At 31.3% G+C, this 15,315-nt stretch overlaps 1 protein-coding gene across 1 annotated transcript; it reads right to left on the bottom strand.

Moving 5' to 3' along the window:
• Nucleotides 1-2,060: 2,060 nt before the first annotated feature.
• Nucleotides 2,061-14,787, bottom strand: LOC134244766 (uncharacterized). The gene is made up of 3 exons (XM_062727009.1): nucleotides 14,690-14,787; nucleotides 8,459-8,523; nucleotides 2,061-6,538 (listed from the first exon to the last, which is right to left on the bottom strand). Exon 3 carries the CDS (start codon nucleotides 6,534-6,536, stop codon nucleotides 4,275-4,277), a length of 2,262 nt encoding a protein of 753 aa, XP_062582993.1. The 5' UTR covers nucleotides 6,537-6,538; nucleotides 8,459-8,523; nucleotides 14,690-14,787; the 3' UTR covers nucleotides 2,061-4,274.
• Nucleotides 14,788-15,315: the final 528 nt, after the last annotated feature.

The raw sequence follows: 15,315 nt of genomic DNA, 5'->3' as shown, positions 1-15,315 counted from the left end.
TGAATGTTACGAGAGAATTTAACAATCTAAAGGTCATAATATTTCATGGTCTTCAAGCTAGATCCGCCCCACATTACACACGGTCAATATAGTGTGTTGATATCAGATTTCACCGTGAGCGATTTCCCCCACAAAAAAATCATTTCTGCTGAAATAACAATTGGATATTAGCAAAACTAACTAATTTTGGTCATAAAACAACATTAAATGTAATTTTTGTTTTGTTTTGCACACGTTTATAAAGTGACTCGAAATAACCGGAAGTGACCCGCAATTCCTTAAATTTGAGGTCTAGATAAAGCTCCCACTGCGGTCGTTTTACCAAAGATAATCGCAATTTGGTTCGTAAGTCTTTTCAATCAAACAATAAACTTCTTAATAATGCCCAGGAACCATTAATAATTTTGTTTGTTTAATTAATTGCAGTAGAAATGTAAAAAGTGACCCGAAATACCCTAAATGACTGTATCTGATAGAAGAAAAATGAACACGAACTGAAAACTATGACAGAAGCAGGACGTCATAGCCCTTCTTGAAGATCACTGTTATACAAATCGATCAAGATCAGTTAGGATTATTATTGTAATTGTGAAATTTTCTTGTAAAAGAAATAACTCCGCAATCTTTTGCTAACATTAGTATTTTTTTCACACGTGTATGAGTACATCTAATAGGTGGATTCCCTAAATTTCTCGCTTATTATGTCATCAGTTTTAATGATGACAAGAATTCTACACGTTCTTGCCAATTGAAAACAAATAAAGAGGTTGAGTTTTTAAACTGGTGCTTATACTTTGATGTATACAAATGTTCTCCATGTATAATTTCCTTTGTTTAGGTTTTAATTTCTTTTATTAGTTAACTCTGCTTTCACAGGATAAGCAATTCCGAAGCGCATATGTCTTTCTTTGACGTTCCAACTTATTAAAGTTGTTGTTCAGATCTTACAGTTAAACCGTTTCTGTACAGGATGTCCTCACCCGATACAGAGTCTCTGTCACACAATTACTGTCTGTACTCTGTGTCCACATCTCGCTTGTGACACAATGTTTTATTCCTCCAACATTTTAAGAGATTATTTAGGATTTTTTTCAGTAAAACACGAGATTGCATCGTTAACTGCTACCTGACGTTTCAAAACGTCGTCGATTTTTTTTTTAAATTTAAAAGTTGACAGCCCATCTTGAACAAGCAAAATATTAAGCCATAATTTGGAATACAAATCGATGTAACAATTCTTAATTTGTTGTTTTTTCCTTTGTTTTTGCTTCATTTTTACAGAGAATATTACTAGACATTATTTGGTATATTTTTTTAAACTTACTAAATTTTGATCTGCTTATCGACCCGATTTTTGCATTTTTTAAAAATCTGGATAAGTTTTGAATAAATCGTAATATCAAAAAAAAATTAATATAAATGATTTAAATTTATTGTAAAAATATTTCTACCAAATTTGGATAGCATATAATGTCAAATAAAAAAAAAGATATATCAGAAGTCCACGAGCTTGTCGAACATGAATGGGAATAGCTCCAGAAGAAAATATTAGAAAGGCAAAACCAACCCAACACGCTCCGTGAACTTGAGTTTGCACTCGTTGAGGAATGTTCAAGGATTCATCAGGATATCTTCCGAAATTTAAGTAACGGTTTTCCAAATTGATTTTGGTAAGAGATTAGGACTTGACGGTATGGAAACCCATATAAAAGAAAAAAAAGCAACATAAACTAGTGTTTTTTTTAATTTTAAGAAAATAAGTTACGATTTTGACTATAGGGGAGTACTAAAGTGTACATGTATATCAAGGGCCGAAAATTTATCAAATTTTTCATAAATGTCTTTTAGAGTTACTATTGGTGTCACATTTTGCTTAGTTATCAAACATTATAAAAGGACTGAATCGCTGATTTACACTATTTCTTACAGTCCTACTCAAGAAGAATGCTATTTTTCGTCTTCGAATGAGCTTTCAAACAAAGCCCTCGAAAGCTACATTCCAATATGCTTTATAGAAATACCCAAGAATTTAAAAAAAAACAACAACAAACGTTCTGCCAAACTTTTTATTAGAAGATACATTTATTATATAAAGCAAAAATAAAATACATCAGCACAGATTTTCACTGTCGTCAATACACCAATTTAAGAATTTCTTTGTACATGCATGTAATTATATCATATATAGCAAAAACAATTGGATATTATATTATAAAACACGTGCGTAATTCAATAAAATCAAATAGAAGTACACAATGTGTGTAGAAAACCAATCTTACATCAAGTGCTAAATAAAAGAAAAAATATATAAATGAATGTTCCTACATGTACAGTATCCATGAGTATACATTATATAAAAAGAAATCAAGAATATAGTTCAAAAATGTAAATTTTACGAAAAATTAATAAATGTTCAAATCCGGTCCCCTGTCATAGAATCTTAAGTTAGTCAGTTTAATGTTTCATGATAATAAATATTACATTAAGGGTACTTACCACAAACAAAAAATGGATACACGGGTTGATATATATTTTTTGACTGATTTTGATTTAAAATGACATAAATAATAAATCTTTGATTTATAAAGAAATCGTAGGTTTTCCTTGGTGCTTAGATATAAGATTTTGTTTTGCCTTCTATATAATTCCATACAAAATTTTGCACAATATTTTAACCTTATGACAAAATCTTATATAATTCTTCCACTCTACTTGGTAAACATTATTCGGGTTACCAATTTAAATGTAAATCTATGAAAAATAATGCTGATTTCTGAAAAAAGTTTGTTTGTTTTATGTATGCTTAATAAGCATGAAATTGAAAGAAGCTTATAGCAAAGTGCCGAGGAGGAATAGTTTTTCTTGTTATTAACGTAGTTTTTTATAACATATACAGTACAGACCAAACCTAACCTGACATAGAGCAGTCCCGGAAGTCCAAGCAGTCCCAGAGGGCGGGGTTTAATAATTAAATGGGCGGAGCTTACTCAGATATGATATTGCAAATAAACAACATGAACAATGAAACTATTGAATTGAATGAAATTGTTTTTCTGAGAAGAATCAACAAATGTCTACAATTCTCATTTCTGAACTGTATACGCATAGAAACAATTTTGAAATAATAATAAATTCTTGAGAGGGACGTTTAACAACACACAATCAATCAATTATACTTATGTAAAATTGTTCGATAGTTCCTTTAAATAATGGTATTTTGAACTCTCTGGCGATATAACACTTTCTAAGTGATCTGGAAATAAGGAAATTTAACATCTAAACGATAAGGATTAGCAAGCACTATCTTAAGAGATTTGAGCTTCCTTTTTCTTTGGAATATTTGACGTTCAGGTTTAAAATTGATCAAAGTATTTAGCTTGCTTTTACACAGTAACCTCTAATGGCAAAGTATTTGCTAGAATAAATAAGTATTATTTATTTATTTAAGGAATTAATTTAATAGCTACCTTATTTTTACGCTGTAAACTGGGTTGGGGCAGTTTATGCTTAGCAGTTTATGAAACTGCGGAAACTGTTCCAACTCAGTTTATACCGTATAAAATGGGTAGCTATCAAATTCATTCCTTATAGTTTAATTTTTATTATTTTGGTGTAAAAAAAAAATGATGATAGTTCTTAAAAATTATTTCAATATGTACAAAATTTGAATGTAACGTCTGGCGGATTGATACGTTTTTGACGGAATTCATTGTGACGTAGGAAAACTATTTGATACGAAATAAAGTAGTTTTTATCCAATCAATGCAGCGTTACAACCAAAATTAAATCATCCTCATATAGAGAAAAATTTTCATTTGGAAATCTATAAACTCCATTTTTGGAAGATTGAGTGACTTGTTACATGTCAAATCTCTTTTCTAGGCAATCTAGTTATAAAATATAGTCATTAAGTCATATGAAGTTGTCATGCTCTTTATTTTTTCTTGATTTAGCTTCTGTCTAAATTTTTTTTTTTGGCAAATTGATTGACTGCAGATTTATGTCTCTTTTGATGATTTTTTTCACAAATTAAATCGACTATATACTCAAAAAAGCTATATGTAGACCTTGCATGGTCATTGAGCAGTAAAACGGGACCTTAAATCTAAAGGTTTCAGCCGGAAGACCTGCAAATTGCATGGAAAAGAAGCAAATCCTATTTTTGTTGTTGTCTTTGATTTCAGGCGGTAAGGCAACAGAGGGATTGGGAGAAGAAGATAGTAAGTTATTACATGTATTCGAATGAATTCAGACTCACTTTCATTTTTTGGTTACTAAACTTCTTCAGTGTTACTTTCTCTTGAAGTTTGTTGTCTTTTACACACGTTAAAGTAGTTCAAGGTGTAAGTTTCTTTATCATCATCAGTCTTTACTTCCTCCAGAGACCAACAATAATCACATTGGCCATTATTGTCAACCGGAATTCTCAAACATCCACAAAAACAGATGCATAGAAGTTTGCACCAAAACTCAAAAGTTTTTGGATGGGAAAAGTCAATAATCATGGCTCTATCAAGATCGGCTTCCCGCTCTTGTTCGGTGTGTTCGAGATGGTTTTCATCTTGTAAAAGTTCAACAAGCATTTCTAAATCGAGACGCATGCTTTCAACTTTATCAGTATTGCTTTCAAAAAACAACACCTCAATTAGTCCAGGTGTAAGAAGTATAAAAACAAAGGTTAGAAATACATTTAGATCAAAAGAAGCTTTATCATCGAGAAAATGAACTTCAACAAGTGTCAGATACATTATTACCAATAATAATGACGTCATCAATACTTTTGCGGATACGAAAAATAATTCCAATTTAACAGGACAACACTGTTTAACAATGAAATAAAAATCCTGTATAAGAATTTCATTTGTACCACTAAGGTCAATAACTTTCTCCAACAGCAGACGGTAAAATTGAAAAAATTCTAGGAAAAATTTGCTCATGTAAGAAAGAGCCGCAGTAATAATTAGAAAAACGTGAAGTTGTGTTGAATATAAATGTGGTATTGCTACAAGAATGAAGTAGATACCGAATTGTACGAGGCAACTCATCCCCATATATATTACATTACTGTAAATACATACAAAGAGAAATAAAAAACTCGTTATAAAACATAATATTTTAAATAAAACTGAGTCGCTGATATCCTTGTTGCAATGTTGTAAACAAGATATATATGCATTAAATAGGAAAAAGTATAGGTGATTGAGAATTGGAAACACGGAAAATATAATTATCAAAAATACATTGAACAAAAAATTAATGGGAGACAAGAATAAGATGAAAAGGATGAGACACTTGGAATTCTTCACATTTGCAAGTGGTATCAAATAAATCTTAAACCAAAATTTCAGAGAAAATATGAGATAAAGTCTATTTACAACTTGCAATGATACAGTCTCACATTTTACTGGGTGTTTGAAAAAACACGACACCGGAACTAATCGCAAAAAATTGCAAGATAAGAAATCTATTAAAAGAAACCTATCTTCAAACAACACTAAAGATATTACACTACTACTGTTAATCCCCGTAAGAAAAAGGAAACTAAAACAACTAAAAAAAGGAATAGACAAAAGATTTTGATAATAATATATGTCCGTTATGTATATTGTTTTATATAAATGGGCATTTGGAGGCATACAAACGTCACAATTATTTGTCAAAATCGCCTTTGTAACAAATGCACCAGCTGTTACAATAAATATTAAAGTAGACAAGCGAACACCACTGAAATAGTTCATCATTAATAATCTCCGCTTTTCTGATATATTGTCTGTATGGAATTTCTTCCCTGTATGAAAAATGATGTATCGTAATAATCGGCGAGGAGTGTAAGGATAGTCCGCTTTAGTAAAACTCTGTAGTTGTCTGTCTACTTTTTTTTCAAAGGTAGATTGAGACAAAAGCATTGGATAAAAAGAAAAAATGATAAATACTATTGCTATAGTAATGTAAATAATCCCAGATTTCTCAACATTGATAGGAGAAGTTTGGTCTTTCATTTGAAAGCAGTGAAACTCGTATCCAATGGTTACGTGAGATAAGAGAAATAATGCTCCTTTCAAGATCGGATTTTTAAAATATCTATGACAAAAATAACCGGATGAGTCATTGTGAACTTTAAATAAGTATTCTTGTACTTTTTTCCACAATGTATGATTGATGCAATCTGAAATATTTTCTATGTTCACATTAAGTTTTAAAACCTTAAAATGTTGTGCCAACAGCCCAAATGTAAATACATCAATATCTATAGGATATGATAAAATATGTTTGTATTCTTCAGTGACCCAGATCCATTCCACGATTGGATTCCATTCCGTTTCATTCATAGTCAAGTTTCTAAAAGAAGGAGAGCTTATATTGATATACATGAATTGTACATTTCCATCTTCCATTGCCGATGTAAACATTTCTTGATGTACTCTGATGTCAACATCTGATAGGTTGCAAGCCATGACTGTTGACTGTTTCCACACCAATGCAAGCATTAAGTAAATGACGGAAACCGTGATCCAACAATTTGTTAATGACTTCATTTCTGAATTCAAAAAATGTAGTATTATAAAATATAAAATTTATGAAGAATAAGTTTTATGATTACTATTCTATGTTGTATCAACTTATGATCTTGTAAGCAGTAGTCATCATAAGTGAACGTATTTATTTCTTGGCACATATATATTTTCTTAAATAAATCAATTGATTTATGAGTGAGTAAACCTTTTTTAATATTTTGTTTTTTTTACATGTACATATACCTAAAGTCTCTACCAGGCTTGATTTGATTGAATCTCAATCTTTGTGTGTCTATTGAAAAGAAACCAATTCATAGCTAATAATCTCTGATGAAATACTACCACAAATCTAGAGAATTTTAGCGTTCAATATCTTGACGTTTTATTGAACGCTGACTTTGTATAACGTATACGAGTATGTCCTAAACATTCTGAATACGAGCGTTCAATATCGAACGCCCCGTTGTAATAAAAAAAAGTCGTCTGGTAAAATTCTCAGAGCTAAATTAAAGAAAGGAAGTGTAGGTAAGATGTGTTTATTTTTTACATAAACATGAAAGTATTTATTTAAGAAATCACTGTCTAGTTAGTATATTATGCCAGGGCATCAACGATAGTGGGAAACATTGAATAATTTGTATAACGGGCGAAGCCCGTTATTATAGTGGGAAACATGGGATAATTTGCCCATGTTTTCCCCTATCGTTGATGTCCCTGGAATACTATACTAACTAGACAGTGATTCCTTATATTTCCATTTCATTGTGAAATAAAATTGTAGAGTTCGATTTTAAGAATATAGACATAGATTTAATTTACACGAGGTCTCCCATGCCAATTTTAATAGTCCTCGCCTACTGACGTTTAACACAAAGGCAACCGTACGAGATTTACATGCTTAATAGGCGTCCTTAGCATGAGACAAAGAGACAGATGCGCACGAGATTTGCATGCATGTTAGGCCTCCTTATCTCCTTACCTATCGACCTGTCTAATTTACATTCAAGAAGCATTATCAAGATATCAACTCCGCTAACTTTCAAAGAGTTATCACAGGGAAAAAATTAGAAATGGAAATTTTAAAAATTTAGAATGTATTAGACTCATTAAAACCTAAATAAGCAAATCAGAACGCTTGGTAGGGTCATCGGAATTATGCGATATTGAACACCTACAGGACAGGCGTTAATTTGAATACCGATACTAAAAAATCATAAATTAGAATTTTTTTAGTTGGATTAATTATTATAAATTATGTGGAAATGTTTTAGCTATGTAATAAAGGGGTTATTGAACTTATATTGGTGAATATTGGCACTCGTTGGCTGTACAATGTACCAATGCATTCACAAGCTCATACATCTGTACAGCCAACTTTATTGTGCCAATAATCACAAATCTAAGTTCAATAACCCTATACTATTTTAAAAAGAACAAAAGTTTTTTTGATATCTGTGTGCAAATTGAGTGAAGATTTAAAGCTTTGTTGTATTTAAAAATATCTTCCCATTGCGTTTTTTCCAACATCTAAAATGTATCCTGTGATCACAAATGGAGACAAAAACAACATTTACAAGATACCTTCGAGGTCATTTTTAGCGATTTAGGAATTTAAACTATTCTTAATGTATGGTATATCCAATTAAAGTAAAGCCATAATTATTTTAAGAGGCACAAATAGAGCCCTCAATTCTAAACGATAGGGTTGAATTTAAAATGTTCCATTGTGTGTATTTATTCAAATATCTCCTTGAAATATCAGGTGCTTGTTATTCCCAAACTTAACATAAAAAGGCAAGAAATATAAAACCCCTGAAGGCTTGTTTTAAAACTATTCCCCTAAAAATCATGTAAAAATCGGTCACTAAATCTTCGATCTAAGACAGATATACATTTTTGAGAATTATTCCTTAGCAAAACGTTTTTATTGCTTCTGAATTTACCTGCATTGAAGGCGACCTGATTAGCAAACAGGGAACTTGCAGTGTCTTTCTATTTTTTTCTTAATCTGAAATTAAAACCATCGCATGTAATTTAAATACAGCATTTATTATATTGTGAATTAAATATGCGTCTTGCTTCTTATCACTGGTTTTTTTATGATTGGGATATTAATTGTTAAATGATCAGCATGGTTATTTATTTCCGATTCAGTAGCTAACAAAAAAACTTATCATTAACTTTAAAAAAAAACATTAAATTGATAAAATTTTAATCTTGTTAAAAGTTATATATACTCAACAAAAAAAAAACGCATATTGTTTTACTCGTCAAAGAAATTTTTAAAATGTACATGGAACAACTATATTTTACATCATTGGATACCTGTGACCTATTTAAAGGATAATATGGGGATTTAAAACCCAAGTGTTGAATTATCTCCCTTGATTAAACGTGTTTATGAAACTATTGTTTTTCATGATTTCTTCTAAATCGGATGTCTATTTTCGTTGATATTTTGGATTTAGAGAAACTATTATAACTCCTATTAAACCCATATTTAAGATTTGATTGCAGTGTTGATGCTGCAATGCCACGCCGAAACAAAGATGAATAAAGCAAGGCTAATGATGATACTAAATGGAGCTACGCAACAGGAAGTTGCAAGTACATTTAGAACACATCAATGGGCTTTGCAGCCGTGAAACTAACGTCGGAAGACCAAGAATTGGCTATCCGTGGTAACCACTCCCAGGCAGGACCGTCAGACCCCCCCCCCCTTTTTTTTCAGCACCTCACGCGATTCAGAACTGCTTTAAAAAACTCCTGCTACAATTGGTGGATGTAAAAATCAGCATAAATGTGCATAAATTGTTCGCAAGAGACTGAGAGGAGCTGGTATTTGTGCACGACATCCGTACATTGGAAATCCAGTTGCGCTTAGACGTCGCAACGGACATATGGATGTTTTCGACGGTATGCCCCTAAAATTTGGAGGCGTCGACAATGACATAAACTTCACTTTACTACTCGCAAAACAGGACATGTTTGATTTTTATCAAAATCCTCCAAAATCACTTATTAAAAAAAAGGAGGAAGCTGAAAACTTAGATTATCATGTTAAATCTGAATATGTTTCTTTTTTTTGTTGAGTATATAAATTTTTGCTAATGTGTTAAGTAATGTAAATTCACGTTTATGATGACATTATAATTCTTATCTTGGCAAATAAGTGATTGTGATATCGATAATATTTATTCTAGAGATGACACAGAAGACTTGAATTTAATTGTACAAAATGTTTAATACGCGGTTTGCTTAGACAAGTTAATGTACATAGTATGTTTTTTCTATCCGAGTAAAACAGTTAACTTGTGTAGTGCGAATACGGATATTACAAATTCATGGATATAGCGTATTTATCTTGGATCCCCAGCTAAATAAATTTAACGAATTCCTTACACGGTTATGGCGAATTACGGATATAAAGAAGTTACTTCACAGGTCTCAATGACTTCGTTATTACCGAGTTTAACTGTAACAAGGCGAGCATTTTATTTGTCATGAATTAGGGAAGCGTATTAGTGCCACTTGGACGCTTTAATTATTTTTTTTAATTCTACACTTTAATTTGTAAAATTTACATTTTAATCTGCAAAATGTACACTTTAAAGTGTAGATTTTATTGATTAAAATGTTAAATTTACAGATTTAAGTGTACAATTTACACTTTAAAGTGTAAAATTTACACTTTAAAATTAACACTTTAATCTGTAAAGTTTACACTTTACAGTGTAAAATTTACTTTTCAAAGTGTAAAATTTACAGATTTTACTGTGACTTTACATTTTACAGATTAAAGTGTAAACTTTACACTTTAATGTGTTAAATTTACAGATTAAAGTGTAAAAGTTACAAATTAATAGCCATTCTCTGTAACCACTTAAACTTCGTTGCCACGCATGGTCACCGATTTTGATGAAACTTCACCCATGCTTAGTACTAGACACCAGAAACAAATATCAAACAAAATTTCGTTGCTAAGTGTCTCGGTTGCTATGGCAACAGCTGGAAAACTTTGCAAAATCGAGATTTTCAGCCACTTTAAATCTTGATTGTGGCTTAATAAAAACTAGAAAAAGCAAATAAGTCATTCTCACAAAAACATGTCACCTTGATGTCACTTATACTGTAAAGAAAATGTTTAGAATATATCTCTAAGTAAGTGGTAACTAAGGATACATTTGGAATACATTTAAAATGCTGAAATATGCTGAAAAACACTCCGTATTCACTAATGGTAGGAGTTACATGCTCAAACTCAATCAACGACTTAAGAAAAACAATGAAAATGTTTGACCTTGAGTATATAAGTACAAGCAATATTATTCTATAAATAACTTTTATGGTTGCCATGGTAACACAGTGTAACCATGCAAAACCAGTTACTAAGTTTGGGTTAATGCTACTGTCTTGAGGAAAAACATGAAAACTCAAGACTGGCAAATATGCATCCTTAAGACCTAACAACACCAAAACCATAAGAAAAATTGGGTATAATTGCTACTTTGCAGTGTTACCATGGAAACAAAGTACCAGTGCTTAAAAGTGAATTATTTTTTGCTGCATTAAGAATTTAATTGCCATATAACCAAGAAACAAATAAAAGAACTCAGCTTGAATCATACTTATCTGTTAGAACTGAAGTTGAATATCATATATTGATAAAATTTGATGAAGAAAACAACACTGTTGCTATGGTAACCAAGAAGGGAAAATGTTCGATTTTGTGAACTTAATATTAATATTAAACCATGTGTGCCAACTTCTTGCATCCACTTAGAGATTGGATGATAGTCAAAATTAAAAGTCAGGTAAGCTGTTAATAAATATCAATCATAAAAGTTTTGGGAATCTACATTTAAGGGTACGTATCCAAGGACAGAAAATATTTCTCAGGTTTTTAAGCATATATTTTATGCTTATTTCCATAGCAACGCTTTATTTAAAGAGTCTAAACTGAATTTTTTCAAATGGTAAAACTAGGAGCACACCAACATCTTCAAAAATTGATCATCAGTTATGAGGAAATGAGCTTTTTTAAAAGATAGGATCAGATTGAAACATACAGACTGTTACTTTGAAGGCTCTCTGTGGTATTAAAACCTTGGCAACCATTGCCAACCAAAATGAAATATCATATTTTGTTCTTCGTATATGTTTCAAAGCTCTTTTTTCTATTATTTGGTCACATTTCATCCTATAATTGCTTTTTATTTTAACATGTATGACTTTATAAAATTCAATGAATATTTTTTTTTACTTTTGAATACTTTGTTACCATAGTAACGTATGTAATAGTTGATTTACCAAACATGTTTATCATGCATTTGAGACATTTGACCTTCAACTTTTGGAAACATTCATTGCCAATTGTTTGCTTTGCCGCAAATGTTAACTATGGGGCTCTAAACATGTTAAAAAATGCCATTTTTCGAACTTTAAAACATGTTGCCATGGTAACTATAAAACATAGCAACCAATTTTTGCCTGATTTCAGTTTAGGGTATCAAAGACTTTTATCATAGAGAGTTTGGAGAAATTCTGAGACTATGCGTGCCACAGCTCCTATATAAAAGTTCAAGTCATTACAGAGAATTGCTCTTAAAGTGTAAATTTTACAGATTAAAGTGTAAATCTTACAGATTAAAGTGTAAATCTTACAGATTAAAGTGTAAATTTTATAGATTAAAGTGTACAAATGAAAAAAAAAATAAGGTGTTCAAGTGGCACTTATACGCTTCCGTATTGAATACATGCGTATACCTTTAGTATTTCATATATCGGCTATTCTCTGTATGCAGAGTATGCAAAAGTAAGAACTTGCCATCATTGGTTTTTTAGGACAGATGATACAAACAAATTTTATATTTTGAGGAGACTTATTATCCTTTCACAAGTTTAGAAAAGAGGATAATTCTTAAATTTTTTTCTCCTAAGAACTGGAAAAGGAAATAAACTTGGAAAATATTAATATTATTTCAATGAAAAGACAAATAAAGACAAATCACACACAGTAAAGGTTTACAGGTGAAAACAAATTTCAGAATATGTTACCTAAGTGCTAAATGCGTAATATTAACTTTAGAAAAATATACCAAGCCAGGTGAATTATAGGTGGAAAAACGAAATGACAAAAAAAATCAGCAATATCACACGGGCTGGTTTGTACTGTTTTGCCTTTCCTAATAAAATTAACATGGCTTGGTATATTTTTCTTACGTTTATACACTTTTAGCACCAAGGTAGCATATTTTCAAAATTGTTTTCATCTGTAAACCTTAACTGAATGTGTTTTGTCAATATTTGTAATTATATTGAAATATTACCAAAATTTTCCAAGTCTATTCCATTTTCCAATTCTTAGGAGAAGAAACTGTAAGAATTATCCACTTTTTTAAATTAGTGATATAATACTAAATCTCTTCCAAAGAAAGAATTTGTTTGTATCATCTGTTCTTAAATTGTAAAGTAAACCTTTTAATCGCACTCATACAACGAAGATTCTTTATCTTTTTCTAGAAGATTTAAAAATCTTGCGTATTTACAGAGCCGTGTCGTTCCGCATTGTGATCATTCGATAATAACTATATAGGTTTCTCAATTCTTAATTAAATCCCTTATATGTACATTTTACGTCACAAATAACCATGACACCGACAGTAACTTATGTTAAGGGGATTTTTGACTTTTTGAAAAATGTATGTGAAATCAATTTGAAAAAATGATTGGCAATCAATTTGAAAAATTGATTGGCACTGCTAATTTAGCATCGAAAATGTTTTGAGATGAATACCTAGAGATATGACCAACATCTGTCCCTGCGCGAATTTGGATCATGCAAGCTCGGTCTTTTTTTACCATGCAAATATGTATTTAATATACACTGTGCATGAATCTGGAAAACGTAAAATGAAATATAATTAAATAAAATTATCTTAGTTTTTTTTCTCTTGATGAGATCTGTTTTTCTTAAAGAACTGTGGTTAAAGAAAATGCAAATATTAAAATTATTAGTGTAGTTGTGATGATAAATCGTCATTCTTTTTGTTCTCTGTGTTAAAATTTCTTTCTTGACATGAAAATCATTTCTGAAAGCTTAAGCAGTGCTTAATACTTAAAACTATTGTCCATGTGGCTCTAATGTTCTTGTCATTCATTTAAATCAATGTTAGAAATTTTGAATTATTTTAGTGAAATTTAGAGCAGAGGGTCGGGACCCCATAATAAGAAGCAGTTTATCTTGTGCGCTTATTGGTGTTAAGTATAAATCACATTATCCAACGATGGGGTATACGATGAGAATCCGATGTGTTTTTAATGAAAATGGCGTGGTTGCCGGCCGGGCACCACTAGTGAGTCTCTTTTTGCAAATCGGTGGGGTCATCGGTAGGAAATAATTCGTAGTTAAAATTTAGCGATGTCTTCAACGATGCCTTACATCACTCCTCATCGGCAACCCATCATTAACACATTTTTCAAGGATCGGCCGATGTATGGCCGAGCATCGTCCAATATACGTTAAATCTGAGGTCATCGGAGAGTTTAGTGATGTTCAACAGATAACGACTGATCATCGGACGATGTTCGATCAAACATTGGCCCGTAGTCCACCGATGTACGAACAATGTTCACCAATGTATGAGTGATGTAAATATATCGGCCGATTATCCTGGAACATCGTTTTATGATTAGCATTGCATCGCTGGGCCTTTGCAAGTCCGGCCGGCAACCACGCTATTTTTATCATAAAACGCATTGGTTGTCTATCGTATACCCCATCGCTGGATAATGTGACTGATACTTTAAGGACTACTTGGCCGATGTGGACCGATGTTGGGGCATCGTTAACACCACGGATTATTACCGATTACCACCGGTCTACGGCTACCGGCCGGGAAATGTGACCTAGGCATTAAAGATTTTAAATCTTTTCGTAAAGAATAGAATGGAGAATTTTGTCAGGCACTTAAAAGTATTCAAAATTCATTACCTAAATGCAAGTAATAACAGTTGAATATTTTGAACGTACATTAAGTTACTATGTTAAGAGTAAAAAATACCTCTCAGACCTTTAAAACTAGACACTTAGGTATTCACACCATGAAGTGCGCACACTTTTGCCATTTGCAGCAGCTACTTAGTAGAAAAATTCAAATCTGCCATTTACTTACCTTGTTTGAAAACCCTCTGTGGCTCTAAACTTTGCACATTGCAAGAATGCATTGTTGTATAGATACAAGCTTTAACTCTTTTAAAGAATCTTGATTATGAATACGTCTCCCATTCACAATAGCCTAAAAACGCAATTCACCGATCTCTTTAAACTTTAAAGGAAGTTTTAGGGCGTCACATGTAATTTTACACCTATTACTGTTTTTTTTCTTCTTTCAAAACATTTCTTTTAATCGAGTGCTCTTTTAAATGAATATTTTCTGGCACAAATCCAATAAAAAATAGCCTTTTGCTCCTTCAAATTTTAATAAAAATGATAAGATCGTTTTCCTTCACGCACGTAAAATTATTTGTAAGGAACTGTTTTCAAAAATGCAATTTCAAAACTACCGTAGAAAAATGGTTACCGTATAAACAGAAGATTTTTTTTAAAAAAGAAATAGACTACTTATGACATAACTATATGAATAAACAAGAAATTTGTTCCCCTAAAGAATAAACAATTTATCATTTATCCTTTATACATGAATAAATATTAAAATCATATGATGTACTTGTGTTAATAATAATATACATGCATGTTCTCAAATAAAACCGTATACTCACATGTTTTCGAGGTTTGAAT

The sequence above is a fragment of the Saccostrea cucullata genome, unplaced genomic scaffold (genome assembly GCF_032062105.1).
Source record: "Saccostrea cucullata isolate Sc308-1 unplaced genomic scaffold, CSIRO_AGI_Scuc_v1 ctg2423, whole genome shotgun sequence".
In the NCBI taxonomy this organism is placed as follows: domain Eukaryota; kingdom Metazoa; phylum Mollusca; class Bivalvia; order Ostreida; family Ostreidae; genus Saccostrea; species Saccostrea cuccullata.
Note: the sequence above shows the minus strand (reverse complement) of the source record. Positions and strands in the feature narration are given on the sequence as shown.